The sequence below is a fragment of the Triticum urartu genome, chromosome 5, assembly GCF_003073215.2.
Source record: "Triticum urartu cultivar G1812 chromosome 5, Tu2.1, whole genome shotgun sequence".
NCBI classification, from domain to species: Eukaryota; Viridiplantae; Streptophyta; class Magnoliopsida; order Poales; family Poaceae; genus Triticum; species Triticum urartu.
This window is the reverse complement of record NC_053026.1, coordinates 623,298,220-623,320,421: the sequence shown is the minus strand read 5'-3', so window position 1 is coordinate 623,320,421 and position 22,202 is coordinate 623,298,220. Positions and strand designations below refer to the sequence as shown.

The following is a 22,202-nucleotide window of genomic DNA, read 5'->3' as shown; positions in this document are numbered from 1 at the left end:
TAAACTCTTGTTCATGTCCATCCTTCCCCATGGCGGCACTACTAGGAGTGTTCGGGATGTTAGGGCATCTCCAGCGCTGACCTCTAAAACCGGACATGGTTGGCCACCTGCACGTCCACCACCACGACCGCCACCTTCGTCTCCGCCGGCCTTCTGCTTCTTGAGCAGTACCGCATTTGCTGCCCTTTGCTTTAAGGCGACAATTTTGCTGTGTTTTCGAGTTGATCTTCTAGGCGAGTGTGATCGTTGGATCCTCCACCACGACCGTCTCCGGTAGCTTCTCCTGCGGGTCCATGCGTCGGCGGACGCGAGAAAGGACTGAAATTGGGTGGAGAGCAATGGGATCAAAGAGGAGAGTGGGGGAATTTGCCGTGGAAACAACACGGCCACCTACAAAAGCACGGGCTCCAACTTAGTTTTTGGTGGGCCTAGGGCATCGGAGTCCTATATGGCTCGTGTTCATACTCTCGCAGAGTCCCTCTCGTTTGGTTCCAGTTTGCAGAAAACTTGTGGTCCGGACTGCTCCACAGATCAATGAGGTCGGCATTGGATGGCATTCGTGGTTTCGACAGCTACGACCGAACAGATACCGGCAGTTTGGGGACAGCCTTGGAGATGCCTAAAATAATCTTGTGATTAGATTGATGAGGTCCGAACGGGACCATGATGGAAGAAAAAGATCACGAACAGTTCGACTCGTTACCATTGCGATGTAGACTATAGGATGATATACCAGCTAGCCACTCGAATAAACTTTGGACAGAATCGGTGTACAGGGTGACGGCTGCGCGCGCGACGGGCGGCTCGTTGCTTCACTGACATCACTCTGGCCTCATGCTTGCATCATGCCCGCAGGTACGTGGCTGTGCCACCAATCAAACGGTGTTCAGCATGGTTGCTGCAAGCCCTGATGCTAGACGTTTGCGCTGAATATATATGTCGTAAACATTTTTATATGCTTTTACACATTCTATCACATTATATTTTCTAATTTGATCTGTTCATCAACATTGCTATAACAACAATCCAGTAAGGCTGCAGGTACAATACAAATGCTTGCACAAATTATGTGGTTATTTACACACTTTATATTGCAGCAGCAAAATCCTTGTGGTCGTGTGCTTATTTGTGACTGAGTGTTTCTCTTATCACAGTGTTATACTATTATAAGCACTTTACTGATTAGTGTGTATTTGCAGTTCGTTATTCAATCAGTCTGCACTACCTTCGCTCGAACTTTAGGTGCTTGACGAAGATGAAGAAGAGTAAGGCAAAGAGGGCGATGACGACCAAGTGTAGGTAGGTGACAAGGTTGAAGTAGCGTCCCTCAAGGCCAAGGTAGCCCTCCAGGAACTCCTGCACCGTCTGGTCCGGTTGCCCTGGCACATGGATCAGCTCTGTCCGATCACCCAGTTGTGAGAACATGAGCCCGTATACTGTCCATGCCGCTGGGTTAGCCCAGTACACCCACCTCCACCATATCGGGATCAGCTGCATCCATATTGCCACAATTTTGTTGTTTGTTATGTTAGGCATGGAAAAAATATCATGTCCTTTTTAAAATATTTTCGTTTTCAGGGAAAGTTGAACCATGGATTATATTATGAGCCTATGTGTGGTTTACTTATAAATTTCACGAGGCCGTCATAATTAAAGTGACATGGTTAGGGATATATATAGTAGTACCTCTCTTCCAATGATGAAACCGGAGAAGACATTCCAAAATACGTAGATAAGGAAGGACAATCCGGAAGCCATCTCAAGGTTAGGTGTTAGTGCCACTGTCATCATCCCATAGAGTGTGTAATACATAAAGCTTAGCATCATGTAAAGGAGAAACCAAAAGAGCTTTACGGTGGTCATCTGGAACCCAATCATTGGGTATACGATCATGGCAAAAACGAGTACTTGGACTATGATGTAAGGCAATTCAATTGCCATCTACAAACAGAAGCCCATCATTGGAGTTAAGAAACATATTCCGATCATTCTATGTTCAGATTATATATTCTAATTTTGAAGATGGTGACAAAGAAACATTACCTGAGCTATGGCGTAGGCCAAGGTAGAGTACATACCCGCCGCCTTTTCTCGGTAAAGAACAACTCTCTCCATTATCACAATCGGCTGCAAACTGATGCAATTATTGAATCCCAGGAAAAGTGCTGATCCAAATACAACTCCTAGTATGTTGAATACATCCTGTTGTTGTGTTCTGTTGCACATGAATACCAAGTTATGATCAAATTGAGACATGATAAGTTTGCATGAAAGAATAACATTAGTTTGTTGTCATTCATTCTTACATGGTTGAGCCAATTTTCCAGAATACAACTCCAAACAAAATTGATACAATGAACGTGTTTAGAAACCGAACACCATTGTGTTCTATGTTTTTCCAGTATGCACATCTTTGTTTCCATAGGCAAGCCATGTATTGTGCCGTAAAATTATGCCAGTACCCAGGGGGGAAATATAGATCCTCTGTGTTTGGTGCTGGGTGCCCAAGCTCCGCAATTAGAAGCATATTGTCCCTTCAGAAACAAGGTACACATTTGCCGTGTTATTCGTTTCCCTATGCCTCCAACACGTTAACAATATGGTTGATATAGCTTTATGATCATAATGCTTACCTGTATAGGTAGGAGCTCCGATAAATTTCTGCGTAGTCCACTCCAATCTCATATTCTGTTGTGTGTGAACTTATGTCCAATACCCATGATGCTGGGTTTTGTCCCTCTTTTATTCTAGGAACACTAGGTATAGCCTGTGACAAAGAAAAATTGGTATTCTTGTGTACATATTTTGGATAGAGATTCACTATTAGGCAATCTTACCTCAAAATACTTGATCATGTTGCTAGACAACGGACCTAATGAACCACTATATATGATTTGACCGCCTCTTTTCATAAGCAAAAGCTGCAATAAATTGAATGCAAGTTGAGAAAGGTAAAATTATAGTATTTCTCATAATCATAACAGAAGGCTAAATGGCTATCATTAGCAAGTGATGAGGGCTAGCTAACTTTATTTGATGCTTTATTTTGGAAAAAAATCATGGTTAGGTTCTATGTTATAAATAGTTGGATACTATTTTTCAATCTTTCAGTCTTAACATCACATGACCATTCTTTTTCGTTTCTTCATGTGCTAGAAGAATTTCCTTTTACATGTTACAATATAGACTTACTCATACCTCATCAAAAGATTCAAATATCCCAATGCTTGGCTGATGTATTGTGCATACAACAGTTCGTCCAGTGTCTACTGTCTTTCTTATTGTTCGCATGACAATTGCTGCAGCACGGGCATCCAAACCAGTGGTCGGCTCATCCATAAATATGATGGAAGGGCTAGCTACCAGCTCCACAGCTATTGTTAGCCTTTTCCGCTGCTCGGCTGACAGGCCGGTTGCTCCTGCCATACCCACCATGGCATTCTTCAATCCAGTTAATTCCACTAGGTCCATTACTTCATCTATAAATATCTAAAGAATGTTTGAAGAGTAATCTTGTGAGATCTAATGTTATATATTAGCTTAAAATGGTAACAAAAATGCAAGAGGTCAATGCTCATACATCTCTTTCACGAGATTTCACGTTTGAAGGCAGTCGAAGCCATGCAGAGAATTGTAGTGACTCGTGGACAGTTAGGTTAGGGGAGTGAATATCATTTTGTTCGCAATAGCCCGAGATCCTTGAGAATGTTTCCTGCTTCTTCGGGTATCCTTCTATCATAATAGTACCTTCAATATATCCTCCAGTTTTTCTTCCAGCCAAAACATCGAGCAATGTTGTCTTTCCAGCACCAGTGATCCCCATCAAAGCTGTTAATACTCCTGGCCTAAAAACACCACTTACATCTTGTAGAAGTTGAAGCTTTTCCTCTGGTACTCCATACTTAATCATCTCCTGGTGGAAGATATGCATACATTTGGTCAACAAGTTACTAGAATGGATACTACTCCCTCCGTCCCAAAATAAGTGACTCAACTTTGTACTAGCTTTAGTACCAAAGCTAGTACAAAGTTGAGTCACTTATTTTGGGACGGAGGGAGTATTTAGTAGTGAGTTGAATGAATGCTTATATTTAGTATGTCACGATATGCTCGAGATCTTACCTTAGGCATATCAACAAAATAGTTGACATGATCAAATATAATGGAAAGAGGCTGAAACGGGAGGACAACTTGACTAGTTGATGCATTGCCAGTTCCAATTCTATGGTTCTTGCAATCCTTCTTTGACTTCATTGCACTGGCATTAACTTGATGCTTGTGTGGAGCTGCATATCATAAACAATTAGGATGATTTTGTTTGCATTTTTGTTTCAATACTTATGTGTATTTTGATAGATTGGTATACATACACTGCATGAACTCCAATGCAAATATAGTGAGAATATTGAAGACCATAGAGAATCCAAATAAAATGATGACACAAATCCAATACCAGTGCCAATTTGTGAGCAACCCCCTGATCTTGAGGATAGCTTCACCAATTGTATTTGCATTTGCATAGTAAAATTCCTGTCATCATGAATGATCATCACCATTAGGTCATACATAAACTACATTGGCTCTATACACTGGATCAAGAGTGGTAGTTCAAATGACTGCTTACAGTATCCCATCTTTCATCAAGGAACTCATTTAGGGCAACGGCATTTTGTGCATAGGTGAATGGGGATGTCCAACAACCCCACTGCAACCATGGTTGAAGATTATCTATTTTGATGTACAAAACTAGTGAGCATATTAGCTCCAAACATGTATTCAAACATGTATTGTTTGTTATAGGGTTGTCATACATCTTAATCTGGCTAAAACATCTAACCTTTAGATATGACAAAGCCTCCAAATATGTACATTGCTATAAGAGCTGTGGTGCTTAGCATGTTTGCCATTACTTGTGTTCTTCCTATTGCTGCTAAGAAACGATAGAGGCCCATTGACATTTGATGTGTCGCAAAAAGTACCAAAAACTGCTGGATAAATCTGTAGGAAGCAAGGTAACTCTTTTATATTATTATTACAACGTATTCAAGTATTGTGGTCATTAGGTACTAAAATGGCCAACATGAGTACCTGACAAAAGAAGGTGCATAGCCAATCACATAATAGGTCAGGCTGGTCCAAAGACATGTCTCTACTAGTGACATTGGGATGTTGATGAGAAAAATTGAACAAACAAGTGCCCATCCCGGCAACGCTAGTAACTCCCTTTGCTTGTAGAAAGTGGGGAGTCGCTTTATTGTCATTGCAATCTCAGTCATGCCATTAATATTTACTATAACAATAGCTATAAATAGGGACCCCATGTACTTGTTGGCGTCAAGTACATTTTTATGGTTCATATTTGTTCGAAGGAAAACTGTTGAAATCACAAAAGCCAGAATAACTATCTGTACAGTCTTGAATATATGAAGTGGGGAGTTCCTTTTGAGAAGTAGTACTTCCCTTGAAAAGCATGCTTTGAAAATATTCCATCTGGAGATACTCCGAGTTGCATTTGTTTTAATCTCATTGCGTTTTCCCATATTGTTTGGCATGTAGAGGTTATCTTCTACAAGTCGAGGGAGATAAGATGAATGAAAGGAATCTGCAAACTTTTCTATTGGCCAGTATTGATACTTATTTTCCTCATCAGTCCAATATTGCTTTTGATCCATCTTAGAAGTCACCTAGATAGATAGTGAAAAGTTATGTCATACATTATTATGGTAATACAATTATATATAGATTACTACATTTTGCGAATGGAATTGTGACTCATGTATTGCATGTGATTTGGTGGTATTAATGCACTAGCTACCCTTAATTTATTTTGAACATAACTTTGCTAAGGAATAAATTGTTAGCACTACTGATTTATTTAATAGTTCATTGTCAATAGAGTTGATATTCTAGTACCTCTTGAAGGAAATCAGCTACATTCTTCCTGTCCGGGCATTTGAATCCCATTGTTCCAAAAAAATTGATAGCATTTTCTCGAGGACCATGATACACAATTTGACCCTCGCATAATAGGATAATGTCATCAAATAATTCCAATGTCTCGGGAGGTGGTTGCAGCAATGAAATAACCACGGTGAGATCCATCATATGAGTCATTTGTTGGACAAATTTTAAAATCTCATATGTGGTTGAGCTATCCAGGCCTGTTGATATATCATCCATAAAGAAGCATCGTGCCAGACCAACTAGCATCTCTCCTACATCGAAAAATTCATCTTGTAACGCAACAACAATGATAAATTAAAAAAATAATATTGATTATTTAAAAATATTTTATTTATTTAACTGTGGTACTGCCATCATCAAACCTATTTCTTTTGTATAATTGCCTGTCTATAAGAATAGTTGGATATTTTATGCTATTAGTTTTATAGCATACTATTCATCACCGGTGGTGCTGAATGCAGTGTATTGCAATGTGGGAACCTTCAAGTAGTGTAGATAATTTCTAGTAACATCATTTTAATAGTTTCAAAAGATAGATTTATTTAATTTGAAGTATTTTAATTATTATTGCTTATAAGCTTTGCATACCAATTTCATCATGAAACACGTTTGTGCAATTGGTCAAGCCATAGTCTCGATTGAGCTTGATTGATGTGGAAGAACATTTGCTCCACTTATGACCAATTGTTTTTTTTTACTTTTTCTGATGACGATTAGTTATATCTAATAGTTAGGGTTGCTCTGTTTTAGTAGAATAAGTATCAAACCTAATATGGAACTTATTTTTTAGATAACAATATGGAGTTCAGCAGGAAGAGAAAATTATGTAGTATGTCATTGGCTCAATACCAAATATTATTTTTGTCGTCCATTTAATTGAACATATCAAGAACTTTATGTTGTCGCTTTGATTTTTTGTTAGGTTATAATGGTAGATTACTCATATCAACAAGGAATTTCTTCTTCTCCCAAAGCCCATTCAGAATTTGATCCCTGGTACGAACGAGTGAGAACAAAGTGTGTAGAAAAGACTTGTGTTGATCTGTGAGGCCAGTCTAGACCCCGCCAAGTGTAATGGCATGAACTACCTTATGTTTTATCAAGAAATATTGTGCACAATATGGAGTTTATTGTGATAAAATTTTACTTGTACAAATTAGTATGATAAAATTTTACTTGTGCGAATTAGTATGTATGATGAATTGGAAAATGCACTCTAGAAAGTGGGGACAGAGGGTGATGGGAGGAAGAAGATACATAGTACACAAAATAGAATGCTTACCGATTGTGGCTCTTTTCTTTTGTCCTCCTGATATGCCTCTTCTCAACTCATCCCCCACTAGGGTATCAGCACAATCAGACAAACTAAGTATCTGCATTTTACACAAAGTTTTTTTTATTATGTTACTAAGACATGTGTTAAATTGAGATATTACAAAGTTACCTTGATAATATAGTTTGTTATAAGATTGCTTCCTTCTCCGAAGGTGATAGTCTACATAAAAAGTATTTTAGTAACTGTGAATGGATTTCAGTTTTACCAAAATTGGCAGAAAATAAAATTATATGACCTTCATAAATAAGTCAAGATCTTGGTCCACTTTGTTGATGTGACCATGTTTCTTTATTAAACCTTCTCCTAGCATCCCTAAGGTGGAAATTAAAACAAGAATTTTATATTAGTATTTTGTCACAAGGAAAAGAAACAATTTGAACATCTTCAAGGGTATTTCTTCAGTTACGTTGTCTAGATTTTTTATAGATCAGCTCATTCCTATATGCTAGAAATAAAGCTATATAAGACAGGTAACACTAGTAGCACACGATGCCCAAGAGAGTGCCTCACCAAATTCATTATTAGTTCCCAACATCTTGGATGAGAAATCAATCGTCTCCCTGACGGTCATCTCAGAATTGTGAAGATCATATTGGCTAATATAAGCATGCATATATTGAGGTGTTGAGAAATTCACTTCTTGCCCATTGTACATAACCTTTCCTTTGAGCTATTAAGAGAAGTGACATCAGGAAACACACAATTTTGGTTAACCAATGCTTTTCATGTTAGTAAGTGGTTTTAGTGGATAGTAAATAACATAGTCTACCTTCAAAGAAGAATCCAACTTGCCTGCAAGTGCTTTTAAAAAAGTTGTTTTCCCAGAACTAGGTGCTCCTAGAAGAAGTGTCATCCTGATTATGTTGGACCACAAAATTTCGAAATGGCGGGTGAGTAAATTAGTGAAAGATGAATCTTTTATTTTGGAACTTTATGGAAGTGCATTTGTCCAACAGAACACTTAATCTGAGATAAATAGTTTCTATAAATAATCATTATTGATTTAGTAAGAGTAGGCACATGCTTACCGTGATGGACTAATTGTCCCGCTCGCTCCATTTATAATTTTGATGGGTTTTTTCCTTGCAGTACACATGTGTGAATATGTTGCTAATTCCTACATAATAAAGAAAATTAGAATGAGGGTTCTAAATGTGATTTGCGGAATAATATGTTAAACTACATGACACCATGCATGTCGTTTTGGTTTGGAAATAAACTTATGAACATTTTTTAATCAAGTCCTGGAAAATGCATGCTAGAGATGCACTTTTTTGAATCATGTAGGAGAACTGTATGTGATCATAACATGAGTAAAAGATAGTCTTAGCAGTACAACGAGGGGCGGCAAAACCAAAATACCCTAAAACGACCGACCATGGAGTGTTAAAAGAAAATCTAACAAACCTACGATGTAGACAAGACAAAACAACTACTCAAGCAATCCCAACACAAACCAAAACCTCATCACAAAATACCAGTCAAGGCGCTTATCGCCAGCTCTCCTCCATTGACAAGCATCACATTTGATCTACTCAAAATATGTACTTTGATCTCCATCATGGTAAATTTTTCTTGATCAATTTGAAATAGGTTGACGTACATGGAATTGTCATCGCAACTTTCTCGATATTTTGTAATACCATACATCCTAACCCTGCGCTAGAACTACTATTTCACAAAAAGGTCATTTCCCTTTATGTGGTTCACAAACTAATAACCCACTTCTCATTTTTCATTACAGTTTCCAAATTCCAAAACCATGAGTTTTTTATGGTGCCCTCTAGTAAATATAGACGGTCTATTCTTACCAGTTGAAAGGTTAAAATCAACATATACTGCTCCGATAGGCAAGCAGTATCAGCCACCATCAGAAAGGAAGCATGAGCGGCATTAACGGATTTAGGGATAAAAGTTCACAAAAAAGACTACGCTTGTGCAGGGCGGGTGGTGAGATGCGGAACACTGGCCCCCCATCAGTGCAGAATGTTGCGGTTGTCCCCGATACCACCGACATTCAAGTGAGCGAAGACATTTGATAAATTATGGCTTCATGTAGAACAAAATTCTAGCATAGATACTTGATTTTGGTGGATTGAACAATTTCCTCTCAAGTCAACACACATGCTTTGCCCTGAATTACCAGTGAACTCAAAACCTGATACATAAACTAATCTAGAACATTGACAATTGCAGGCAACTCTACATGCACTAAGTTATAGCATTTACAATTTTCTCAACAAATAAGCATAACATCCACAATTGGACATGGGCACCATACTTTGTTTTTGTTTAGTTACTTCAAAATGGTTCATTGCCCAATGTCCTTCTCCGATGCATTTGATCTTCTACTCATTGGTTCTTACTGGACAAGAGTAGTAGTATCTTGGGTGACACCGATATTCTACTTATTGATTCGCTACATCTAAACTGTGCCTAAAGCGTATGTATTATGTGTGTAACACATAATTATTCCATAAGCTGAGAGCACCTGAACTATAGTAGTGAGAGCCGAGAAAACCAGCACAAGAGCACCAAGCGAAGATGTGGCTAGGGCGTAGCAGCAGTAACCACGTGGACCGAGGAACTCGACACGTAGTGATTGTGACAAGGAGTCATCCTATTCCATGAATAGAGTGGAGTGGCCGTTAAACACATGCATCGCTCGACCGTGGGCCGGCCCATTGTCCGATAACACTCAACTATTCTCTTTTTGCCATATTTACCGATTTTTTATGAGTTACATACACAAGTAATGGGACACGCCTATACGGAGTGGTCCTAACTCATCGAAGGCCTCTTAAACACATGCCCGGCTTGTCTTTTTTATTCTGAAAACAAAATGTATATATACGTTATAGAAAAAATTGCATGTGTTTAAAACATGTTCATGAAACTTTTAAAAATGATCAGGGATTTTGAAGATGTCCATGAATTTGAAAAATGACAAACGAATTCTAAAAAGATGTGTGTGATCTTTCCAAAAATATTTAAAAATTTAAAAATGATCATGAATTTTCAAAAAAACACATAATGTTTTTCAAAAATGAACTACTATTTTTGAAATAAAAAATTGTTTATAAAATCATCACTAATTAAGAAAATGTTTGCAGATTTCCAAAAAGTTCATGCATTTAATTTTTTTAACAATTTTAACAAACATCCACAAATTTTAAAATTGTCCATTATTTGGAAAAATATACATGAAAGCTTTAACAAAATCATGGATTTGAAAATCGTCAATGCATATTTTGACAAAAAAATGCCCATCACTTACTTGAAAATGTCCAACGCATATTTAAAAATGATAATGACGCATTTAGAAAACAACAATCGTGTATTTGAAACATGTTCATAACGTATAAGAGAAAACATTGTGTATTTGAAAATATCCATCATGTATTTGGAAAGTGTTACTGCCTCTGATCCGAATTAATTGATGCAGCCTCAATACAATGACTGTTTTACATTGTAGTATTGTATTTAGATAGCATCATATATTTGAAAAAATTGTGCGTTTTTGAAAAAAAATGCTCACCCGTGTATTATGATTTGGTATTGTTAGACTTGTATCTGAAATTATTTAATCATATTTGAAGAAAATGTAAAATATGTATAGAAAAAATGCTAATCTGGTATTTGAAATGTTATTCAAGAATTTGAAAAATGTTAAATGTATACAAAAAATGTTTACCATGGATTCAATAAATGTTAATCTTGTATCTGAAAAATATTAATCATGTATTAGATTAGATATATACCAAAAATGTGTGTAGAAAAAAAATGAAAACCAGAGAGACAACAAAAGAAAACCAATAAAAACGAGAAAAAAACAAAAATAAAAAACAAATAAATAAGAAAGAAAGAAAAGAAAAAATTTACTGAAAAACAAAAAAAACAAGGAAAAAAGGTAAAACTAGAGAAAGAAACAATGAAACTAGTGAAAACAAGAAAAAGGAAAAAAAAGAAAATATAGAAACTAGTAGATAACATGAAACATGAACCGGATGGTGACCTGGTAGTTAGCAGCGCTACGCCGCAACCAAGACATCCCAGGAGAGGTTCCCACACGAGCATTTTTCACTAGTCTATTTCTTTTAGCGTGAATAGGTTGGCTCGCAGTTGTAGACGCTTCAGGCGAGACCCGAAGGAATACTCACTACAAAACCTTTGTTATATCTAGATTTCTCTTGGACCAAGTAGCACAATAGCTAGCACCATGGGGCCAAGCCTCTTGCCCCTGTCTTGAGCCAATTATTTTGGGAGAAACATATAATCAGTATGCTCCTAAGCCAACCGGTATTCAGATGGTTTTATTTATTGATTACTAAATTTATTTTCAAAATGAGGAAAAACAGAATATTTTTTTGAAATTATTCCAAAAAAAATTAACAACATTGTTTATGAAAACTTTCCAGGAATTTTGAAAATGTTCTTCAATTTTAATTTTAGAAAAAAAAATGTTCACATATTTTTAAAATGTATGCTACTTTTTAAGAAAAATTACATAGTTAAGAAAAGGTTCATATTTGTTTTTAAAAGTACTTCATAAATTTTACTTGTTTTCAGAAATTATCATTAATTTAAGAAAATGTGCATCGATGTCAAATATGTTTGCAAATTTTAAAATATTCAAGGGTTTTCATTGAAAAAATAATTTGATTAAATTTAGAAAAGATAACAAAATAGATAATAACACAAAAGAAAAAATTGTCACTAAAAAATAAATTAGATATAGAAGAAAGAAAAGGAAAGCACACACCCCATCCCCACACAGAGCCAGGTCAAGAGTCGGAGTACACATTTATTCCTTATCTGCCCGTTACATGCGGAATAGGATGTACGGGTGACGAGCGACAAGCACGTCGAGGATATCGACGAGGGGAGTGCCTATGTCTCATAGGTTTTTTTTGAGGCAACGTCACGAGGCTTTATTAATTCGCCACAATGTTTACAGGGACGGAAGGTAGGTTCTCGGGATGGCCTAACCAGACACGGCGGCCACCACCGAGAGATAAAGTATGCCTCGCTAAGTTGTGAGCTTCATAATTGTAGCGAGACCAATGTGGAGCTTGCCTGCAACACATGCCACATGGGCCAGGACCACGCTATGGGCGCTCGCAAATTTTATTTTCTGTTCACAATGTGCGTGTTTTTTTCGTTTTGTGTTATGTTTTTTTGTGCCTGGTGTTTTACTGGTTTTCTGGAGGGTGTGGTAGCTTATGGTGTCCAGTTTCTTTTCTAATTAACCTTGTCATTTTTATTTATTTTTAGTTTTTTCCTTGTTTTTAGTTTTATTTTCTTATTCTTATTTCATCTTTCATTTTTCTTGTCGATCTTCTTGTTTCTTGTTTTCTTTTCATTTGCTTCTTATATTTCTATTTAGCATGTAATTAAAAATATATTCATATTGTATTAAAAATGATCAGCGTGTATTGAAATAAGTTCATCACGTATCTTGAAAATTGTTCATCATGTATTAAAAAATGACCATCATGTATTTTTAAAATGTTAACAGAAACTCAGCATGAATTCAAAGGGATGTTCACCCCACATTCATAAAATATTCAGTGTGTATTAAAAAATTAACATGTATTTTGAAAATGTTTGATGTGTATTAGAAAATTATTCACCATTTTCTCAAAAATGTCCATGATGTATTAAAATTTATACAACACACATTTAGAAACCATTCAATGTCTGTTAAAAAAAATTATTGGGTATGTTGAAAATAGTTCAACAGCTATTAAAAATGTTACTTTTGTATTTTAAAAAGTTCATCGTGTATTGAAAAAGTATTCAGTGTGTATTATAAAGAATTTTCAGCATGTTTATAAATATAGTATTCAGGTCGTATTAGACAATCATTTTTATTCTAAAAATGTTCATTGCGAGTGTTACAAAAAGTCACCATCTACTGAAAAATGTTCATCATGTATTAGGAAATGTCCACATGTATTTAAAATATATTCAACATGTATAAAAACAAGTTCATCGTGTATCTAAAAAATAGTTCATCATGTATTAAGAAAAGTTCCTTGTGTTTTTAAACATTTTGATCATCTACTAAAAAGTATTCATCATGCATTTTATGGAATATTCATCATACTTCAAAATTTTCAACACACATTGCAAAAAAAATGCTCGTTTATTTTCAAAATGTATATTGTGTTTATAAAAAATATTCATCGTCTGCTATAAAAACGGTCATTATGTGCTAAGATTATACACCTTGTATTTTGAAAGAGTTAATTGTGTGTCAAAAAAATGTTTCATCATTTATTTTGTATATGTTCATGTAACTTAAAAATATGTTCACTACTTAAAAAAATATTCATGTAAAATATTAAAAAAAACACCTGTATCAAATCTTTATATAGTTTCAAACAATGTTCACACGTTTTAAATAATATTCTTGTATTTTTCAAATAGAAAAGGAAAATAGAAAATATAAATATAAATTAAACAAAGGCCGAAAGACATGATACAAAAACATTATAATGTTCTTGTAATTTTTAAGAAGTGCTCCCATTTTTGTTTCTTGTATTTTTAAGAGATGTCCAAATTTATTTTTTTGAAATGCGTTGAACTTTTTTGAATACAGGATGTACATTTGCAATACGTGATGCACAATTTTTTAAACACAATGAACCTTTTTAAAACACTAGACCAACAAAAGATAAAAATCTTGTATTTAAATATAGAAATTTATTTGAAGAAATGCTGAACATAATAATAAAGTAAAAAATGAATAAACCAAAAAACCAGTACACAATAGAAAGAGGAGAAATGCATTTAAATTAAATATACATGGCTTGTAATGTTTATTATGAACATTTTTAAATACATGATGAAAAAATCAGATAAGGAAAGAAAAATAAAAAGGAAACATGAAGTAGAAAATGTAACAAGAAAAGATTGATGAAAAAGGAAGGAAAAACAAAAATAAATTAAATTAAAACAGAAACGCAAAGAAAAGAAAACTGGCATACATGACCTGCCACGGGTGCAAGTCTTGTACAGAATTTGTGCAAACCATCTTACACATGCGATAGCGTGGGGGTTAGCCAAAAGGACTTGAAAAGCAATGTGCAATATCGTAAAACAAGTAGATCTGTCGTGAATATCCTCCAACTCTCCAATGCAATGTGCAACACCTCACGGTACGTCGTAAATATCGATTGACGGTTGTGACTAATATGCCAACTCCTTCAAGCCCTTGTACAATTGTAGGTGCTTAGAAAGATGCTTAGTAAAATAAACTGAGTTTTTTTAAGCACCGTTGTTTATTTCTACCGGAGGGATGCTTAATTAAGTGTCTATCTCTACAAATAAGCACCGGTGCTTTAAGAAAAACTGATTTATTTCTCGAAGCACCTCCTCTAAGTATCTTGCATTGTACAATCCCTGTAACCACAATCGGATACTCATAGTTATGCTTAGTTGATTAACAGGACCACGAGAGTTGGTTAACTCTTCAAGTCAACTGCCTACGGTATGTGCAGCTAAACTTCTGATTAGCTTTTTTCGAAAAAATGCAGAATACCAGTAGGCAGCATCACGTTAATTAATTTTGATGTTTTTGGCCTTAATTTGGAGCTGGAGTGTCCCTTTCATTTATTTATGAGAAAAGTATGTTTTTGGTCTCTCAAGTTCCCCAAAAGTATAGACTTGGTCCCCCAAGATTTTTTAGTACACAATTGATCCTTCAAGTCTTTAAACCGGATAAGTTTTGTCGAAAACCAGATTTTGACCACTTTGGTAGGGTTACTGCCCAGATTTTGACCAGATGAACGGTAAATTCAAAAACAAATCAAAACAATTTCAAAAAGATCTGAATTTTTTGGACATCAAATATGGTTACATGCGCAAGGTGCATGCTAATTTTGGTGGTCAGTCGACACTCAGGAGATCGTGGCAAAAAAAAAAACTACTCTAAGTGAATAGTATATTCAAACAAATAGCAAAAAGATAAAAATATCTGAATTGTTTTGGCACCTAAGATACTCGGGTGCGTTATGTGCTTACAATTTTTTGTTGTGAAATGACATCCGACGAGCTCTAGCAAAAAAACAAATTTTTGCTAATTTTTTGTGAGCGAAAATCTACCTTTTGCCACAAGCTCCTCCTGAAGAAAAAATGCACGGGCCTGGTGCGCCGGAGCATACTGAACCCCATAAAATTTCCCTTTTTTTATTTTTTCTGAATTTACTGTTCACCTAGAGTAGATATTTTTTCTCCACGGGCTCCTCGAGTGTCGAAAGACCACGAAACTGGCAGGCACCTTGCATGTAAGCATATTGTATGCCAAAACATTTATGTTTTTTTTGGAATTTATTGTTCATCCGGACAAAATCTGGTTTTGGACTAAACTTACTCGGTTTTGAGACTTGAAGGACCAAATGTGTACAAAAAAATCTTGAGGGACCAAGTCTATATCTTTTGAGAACTTGAGGGACCAAAAACATAATTTTCTCTTTATTTATTGAGTGATGTAATGTGATCGGATCTGTAGGTCTGTACATAACTACTCCGGTTCCGAAATGTGATCGGGGTATGACCCATAGATCCGAAATGTGATTGGATCGTGTTGTCTCATAATATCCTGGATTACCGTTAGGTGATGGTTGTTCTGCCCAGAACCTGCCGCTATAGTGCAGCTAAATAGCTCTGTTAGGTAGGTCTGGTTGGAAAATACCTAGTTATATCAACTTTTTTCAGCAACTACTCTCCCCATAAAACAAAAGTTGTACTAGATCAGCGACATTTTTTTTTTGGGATGGAGGGAGTACTTTTTTATCAACATATGATCATGTTATTTTTTTTGATCAAAAGGGGTTTCCCCCACCCCACTTTTATTAAAAACGGGCATACGCCATGTTTTTTATGATCATGTTATTTATGTTTTTAATGGGCATACGCCATGTTTAGCACTGTGTCTTGTGATTAAAGAAGAGTTGGCTAAATCAGTGCTCCCTAATTCAGTCTATCCTAGTGTATAAGCAATAATGGCCTCGGTAGAAAACAATGCTTTGTTGGAGAGAAGTAGTTGGATAATGTTTTTTCTTGTTTGGTAAGCCTTACCTATGAATCAGTTCATCCCAGAAGATCCTGCCCACAGTGCAGCTAAATAGCTCTGTTTAAGGTAGGCCTTTTTTTATTAGCGTTTCATGTTTAAGGTGGGCCTGGTTGGGGCAACCCTATTTGTATCAACATTTATTTGAGCAACTATCTGTACCAAACAACACATGGTCGTGTTTTTTTTATGGACATGTGGTCGTGCTCTTTTTAGGTACATATATGGCCACGTTCTGTATATTAGTGAATTACAACAAACTGATATTCTGTCTTATACAAGATTAAACAATATTAGAAAAACGAGACGGCCAAATCAGTAGTATTGCTCTCTAATTTAGACCTTCCTCCGAGAGAGAAGGCGCTGCCAAATCTCTCTTGGTTGCAATGCATTATGCATATATTGCCAAGCATCCGACTATATATCCACGCATAAAGCAACTGTTTTTCTTTTGCCAGAAACAGCATATGTTATACAGTAGTATTTTTTTAGGGTAGTATATATGCATACCTGGGCAGCGTTGACGGCGCAGTTGAACAGCGTTGGCAGCGTGCGGCGGCCCACGGGCACGTCGGCCTCCACGGTGAGCTCCTCGAACCGCACCTCCACCTTCTCCACGCCGACCCCCAGCCTGCGGAAATCTCAGCCCGAACTCAGAATCCAACAAAGCCGGCGAGCTCAGTCGATCCTTGCATGAGATCGTTGCATGCATACCTTTCCTTCTTCTCGCGGAGCATCTCGAGGAAGCGGCGGTTGTCCTCATGGGTGAGCGGCGGCGGCGGCTTGCGCATCTCCGGCGCCTGCTCGGCCTCCCTGCTGTACTCCATCATCCTCTCGAAGCCAGAGACGATACCTCGTTCCTCGCCTCGTTCAGCCAACGGCGGCCGTGATTGCTTTGTCCTAGACGCCGTGTCAATGGGCTTGCACGTGCATGGGCATATAGTTTGTATAAGCAAGGGAAGATATATTTGCGTTTTAAGGTGTTGAGTACCACCTCATATATAGAGTGGACTTCTACGCTGAAATGCTAGTTAGGAAGGACTGACTACGGAACAGTACGGATGGAGGTGGCTTACACCTGCCAAACCTTTTGGAAATACATAATAAATATTTTTTAAATATACACGGAACATTTATGCAATGCGAGAGATGATTTTTACATACTCTTTCCGTTTTAAAATAAGTGTCTCAATTTTATACTAACCATAATACGAAGTTATACTAAAATTGAAACACTTATTTTGAGACGAAGGGAGTACATGCTAACCATTGTTTTTTTTTTGAAGAACCGACAAGAGCACTCCCTTTTCGTATAGAAGAAATAGGAGAAAAAACCCATGTGTGAAGAGATGCACACGTTTTGAAGGGAGCATGGCCAACCGTAGTAAATATGACGGATACGAGCTTAGGCCACACCTACAGGGAATACGTCAATACCAAACGCCCTCTCTCTTTGCTTGATATCGTCATAGCATTGCCACCTCATAGTACGTCATGCAGAACCTGTGAAAATACGCCTGCTACTCTCCTTCCAAATATTCCACAAAGCGTAGATAAGCCTCCCACTATTAGCCATTATTTAATACATTGTGAATACTTTTCTAAGTAGACAACGGCTATTTTTAGAGATAGATAAGGTACATTTTTAATATACAACGAGCACTATTTAATGCACAATGAATATTTTCTAAATACATGATGAACATTTTAAAATACGATCAATATATTTTAATTTATGCTGAATATTTTCAAACACCATAAAATATTAATACACTATGAATACTTCTAAAAGTACATGATGAATACTTTTTAATACACAAATAAAAAACAGAAAATAAAATAAAACAAAAATGAAATAGGAAAAATACAAAAGTAATAGAAAATAAAAGATAATTAAAAAAAGATGAAAATGATAAGAACAAACAGGTTTGCAAGTAAAACCACACGAAAAATCGGTGTGCAAAAAAGAAGACAGGAGGAAAATGTGCATGCGGTCTACTACTTGGCTGTCCTAGATTGGGACGATATATAGGCGACCGAGCCATACATCTCACAATAGGCGAAATATAGTCAACTCGTCCGAGTATATGCGATTAAGAATTCCCCATATTCGTCCCATCAGTAGGCATTGGCTCAGGGCATTTAGTGCAGTTTTCGGTTGGCTGCGCCACCATGTGAGTTTTTGGTTGGCTGGGCCACCAGACATGGACTAAATTACAATTTTTTTGTAGGGAACATATTGAATTTGTTCCACCTACTAAAAAACAGATAGTGGCTGGAGAAGGAAGACAATAGCACAACCAGGTTAAAATGGTACACTAATTCCCCATGTTCAGGATGCACACACAGCGGAATGTCTAGCAATGAAATATGGCCTCATGCTAGCAAACGAACTAGGATTCCACTCTATTCAGATTGAATCGGACTCAATTGAAGTGATTGATGCTTGTTCAGGGCAAGAATGAATATGGAATGGAGCCTCAACGATTTATGCAGAATGTTTTATCTTAGCAGGCATGATTGGTTCAGTGCACTTCTTACACTGTAATCGCGAAGCAAATATGGTGGCACACAGCCTAGCTAAGTATGCTTATAATAGTAATAGCTCCTGTAAGTGGGTCGATGAACCCCCAAATTTTCTAATTCTTGATCTTACAAACGATGTAACCTTATTACAAGTTCAATAAAGCAGTCATGATGGCATTTCCTCAAAAAAAAAAAGGTTAAAATGGTACGTCTAGTTGCACCACATAGGAATACATGATTCATTTTAGGCATTATGTGTTTGCCATATATAGTTTAATAAAAAAATTAAATTAGGAGGTATGGGTTCGGTATTAAAAAAACGTTGCCTGCTTAGTTTTTTTCAGGATAACTTCCAATCTATTCATCAACTGTCAAGATAGTACAAAGGACACCAGAAGTAAAAAATACATCTAGGTTCGTAGACCACCAAGCGACGACTATCAACACTAGAGCGAATCGAAGGCATGTCGCTGTCTCTGCCCCTCCCTCATCGGATCCACGCAAATTTGTAGTAGTAGACAGTTGGAAAGTCATCGTGCTAATGCCCCATAGGACTGGCGCACCAGAACAGAAACCGCTGCCGATGAAGAGAAGCATCTCCAATGCCGACCCTCAAACTCCCCCGCATTCGTCCGGATAGCGGAAGCCATCCAACGCGGTCCTGTATCGGTCCGCAGCGTGATAACACACAAGTATAGGGGATCACAACAGTTTTCGAGGATAGAGTATTCAACCCAAATTTATTGATTCGACACAAGGGGAGCCAAAGAATATTCGTGAGTATTAGCAGTTGAGTTTTCAATTCAACCACAACTGAAAAATTTAATATTTGCAACAAATTATTTAGTAGCAAAGTAGTATGATAATAACGGTAACCGTGGAAATAGAAATAGTAACAGTTTTGTAGTGATTGTAACAGTAGCAACGGCGAAAGTAACTTAGCAAAAATCAATATGTGAAAAGCTCGTAGGCATTGGATCATCGACGGATAATTGTGTTGGATAATATTCATCATGTAGCAGTTATAACCTAGGGCGACACAGAACTAGCTTCAATTCATCAATGTAATGTAGGCATGTATTTCGTATATAGTCATACGTGCTTATGGAAAATAACTTGCATGACATATTTTGTCCTACCCTCCCGTGGCAGCGGGGTTCATAAGGAAATCAAGGGATATTAAGGCCTCCTTTTAATAGAGAACCGGAACAAAACATTAGCAGTTAGTGAATACATGAACTCCTCAAACTATAGTAATCACCAGAAATAATCCCAATTATTGTCACCTTGGGGTATGCGGATCTTAACTCATAATAGGTGCATATAACTTTGCAAGATAGGATCAAGAACACAAATATATTCATGAAAACATAATAGGTTTATATTTGAAATCATGGTAGTCGGGCCCTAGTGACAAGCATTAAGCATAGCAAAGTCATAGCAACATCAATCTCAGAACATAGTGGATACTAGGGATCAAGCCCTAACAAAACTAACTCGATTATATGATAAATCTCATCCAACACATCACCGTCCAGCAAGCCTACAAAGGAATTACTCACTCCTGGTGGTGAGCATCTTGAAATTGGTGACAGAGAAAGGTTGATGATGACGACGGCGTCGGATTCCACCCTCCGGAGCCCCGAACGAACTCTAGATCAACCCTAACGATGAAGAACAGGAGGTGGCGGCGAATCTGTATCATAAAACGCAATGAATCCTTCTCTCTAATTTTTTCTCCGCGAATAGGTATATATGGAGTTGGAGTTAGGATTGCGGAGGTCTAGAGGGCCCACTAGCCTGGGAGGCGCGCCCCAGAGTTTGTGGCTCCTGGGTGGCCCCCTCTGGTATCTATTTTCGCCAATATTTTTTATATATTCCATAAAAATTCTCTGTAAATTTTCAGATCAATCCGAGAACTTTGATTTCTGCACAAAAACAACAAAGAAGCCCTCATACCCACTCCTCTTTCCCCACCAAACCAACAAGTAGTAGGTTGGTGGGCCTCGGTATCTCTATTTGCTAAGATGGATACCTACACCACTCAATAGTTCCAATTCATTGTTTTTTATCCCATAGGAAAGAAAATGCTTCAAGCAATTTTGTCCTTTCCTCCTCCGTCATACGACGGTCTTCACAACCTTCCACCGGAGGCTTTTCTCTGTTTTCCTCCTCCGTCATACGACGGTCTTCACAACCTTCCACCGGAGGCTTTTCTCTGTTTTCCTCCTCTTTAGCCATTGCTTCTTGAATCATATCTTTGATCTTCTTTAGGGGCAATTTAAACATGTTCGCATCCCGCGGGAAAAGAAAAGCCAGAAATAGAATTTCCTCAGGTTTAAGAACCGAAAGGAGTTTATCCAGATTTGGTACCAAACCCGAGAAAAACCCTAAACGAGCTCTTAAAAAAATCTATATAAGCAGGGTTATAGGAATCCTGAGATTCCCCTCCCTCCGCTTTGGGTGGCTTCCACTGCTTGTGCGAGTGAGAAATGATATTTCGGATATCCTTGGGCTCCAAGATCTCGAGCAGAGAAAAGTCCTGGGGGAACGTGCGTACCATGAATAGGATCTCCCCAGGTTCCGGGAATGAAAGAAGTGAGTCTATCTTGCACTCTAAACCAGGGAAATCTTTATATTCCGAGCACAAAAGCCACCCCTTAAAGGTTTCTTTGTAATTGTCAGGTGGCCCCCCCGCTCCGAAGGAGAAGCTTCTTCTATGGCTATGGCCAAAAGGAGAAATAGTCCTGTTCATTATATGGCTATGGCCAAAAGGAGAAAAGGATCCGGTGCGATGAGTCTCATCCGTGTAATATTTTGGAATTCCTCTTCCAACTCGTTCCGGAATGGGCGTTATGGCAAAGAACAAGAAGAAAAAGACAGAAGGAATTTGTCCAATAGTAACAAATGGTGCCTCCACAGGTTGACATCCGATCCAACCTAGTAGTAAGCAATCCGCCAAAAGCAACCAAAATATTCCTTGGTGAATCGGTCGAAAACTTGAACTACGCACATACATTTCTTTAAAAAAGGTAAAGCCAAGAGAGATATAAAAACTGGTGCTATTGCGGCTACACCTCCTGCTTTGTCAGGTATACTGCGAAGAATGGCATGGATCGGTAGGAAATACCATTCCGGCACAATATGAGGCGGGGTGGGCATCGGATTAGCAGGTATATAATTGTCGGGATGCCCCAAAACATTAGGAGCAAAAAAAATCCAAATGGAAAAAAAGATAGTAGAAGCTACCCGACCTACAAGATCCTTTACATAAAAATAAGGGTAAGAAGCAATTTTATC

The 22,202-nt window shown here is 37.4% G+C and overlaps 1 protein-coding gene and 1 long non-coding RNA gene across 5 annotated transcripts; both read right to left on the bottom strand.

Annotated features, from left to right (window-relative positions):
• Positions 1-991: 991 nt before the first annotated feature.
• LOC125511358 (ABC transporter G family member 45-like) lies at positions 992-17,357 on the bottom strand. 4 transcript variants are annotated; one of them, XM_048676705.1, is made up of 22 exons: positions 17,091-17,356; positions 16,887-17,007; positions 8,329-8,417; positions 8,070-8,154; positions 7,811-7,970; positions 7,536-7,612; positions 7,409-7,459; positions 7,247-7,337; positions 5,914-6,215; positions 5,089-5,684; positions 4,838-4,998; positions 4,625-4,728; positions 4,371-4,530; positions 4,123-4,286; positions 3,581-3,913; positions 3,199-3,489; positions 2,838-2,921; positions 2,634-2,767; positions 2,307-2,534; positions 2,044-2,215; positions 1,687-1,941; positions 992-1,491 (listed from the first exon to the last, which is right to left on the bottom strand). In XM_048676705.1, exons 1-22 carry the CDS (start codon positions 17,204-17,206, stop codon positions 1,222-1,224), a joined length of 4,044 nt encoding a protein of 1,347 aa, XP_048532662.1. In that variant the 5' UTR covers positions 17,207-17,356; the 3' UTR covers positions 992-1,221. The 4 variants fall into 4 exon arrangements, 3 of the variants coding, with proteins under 3 accessions (XP_048532662.1, XP_048532663.1, XP_048532664.1); XM_048676706.1 differs by having other exon boundaries at positions 5,914-6,212; XR_007284951.1 differs by having other exon boundaries at positions 1,439-1,491; positions 1,687-1,781; positions 17,091-17,357.
• A 3,488-nt stretch (positions 17,358-20,845) lies between these two features.
• Positions 20,846-21,277, bottom strand: LOC125506342. The gene is made up of 2 exons (XR_007282634.1): positions 21,101-21,277; positions 20,846-21,043 (listed from the first exon to the last, which is right to left on the bottom strand). It is a non-coding gene; the product is annotated as an uncharacterized LOC125506342 (long non-coding RNA).
• Positions 21,278-22,202: the final 925 nt, after the last annotated feature.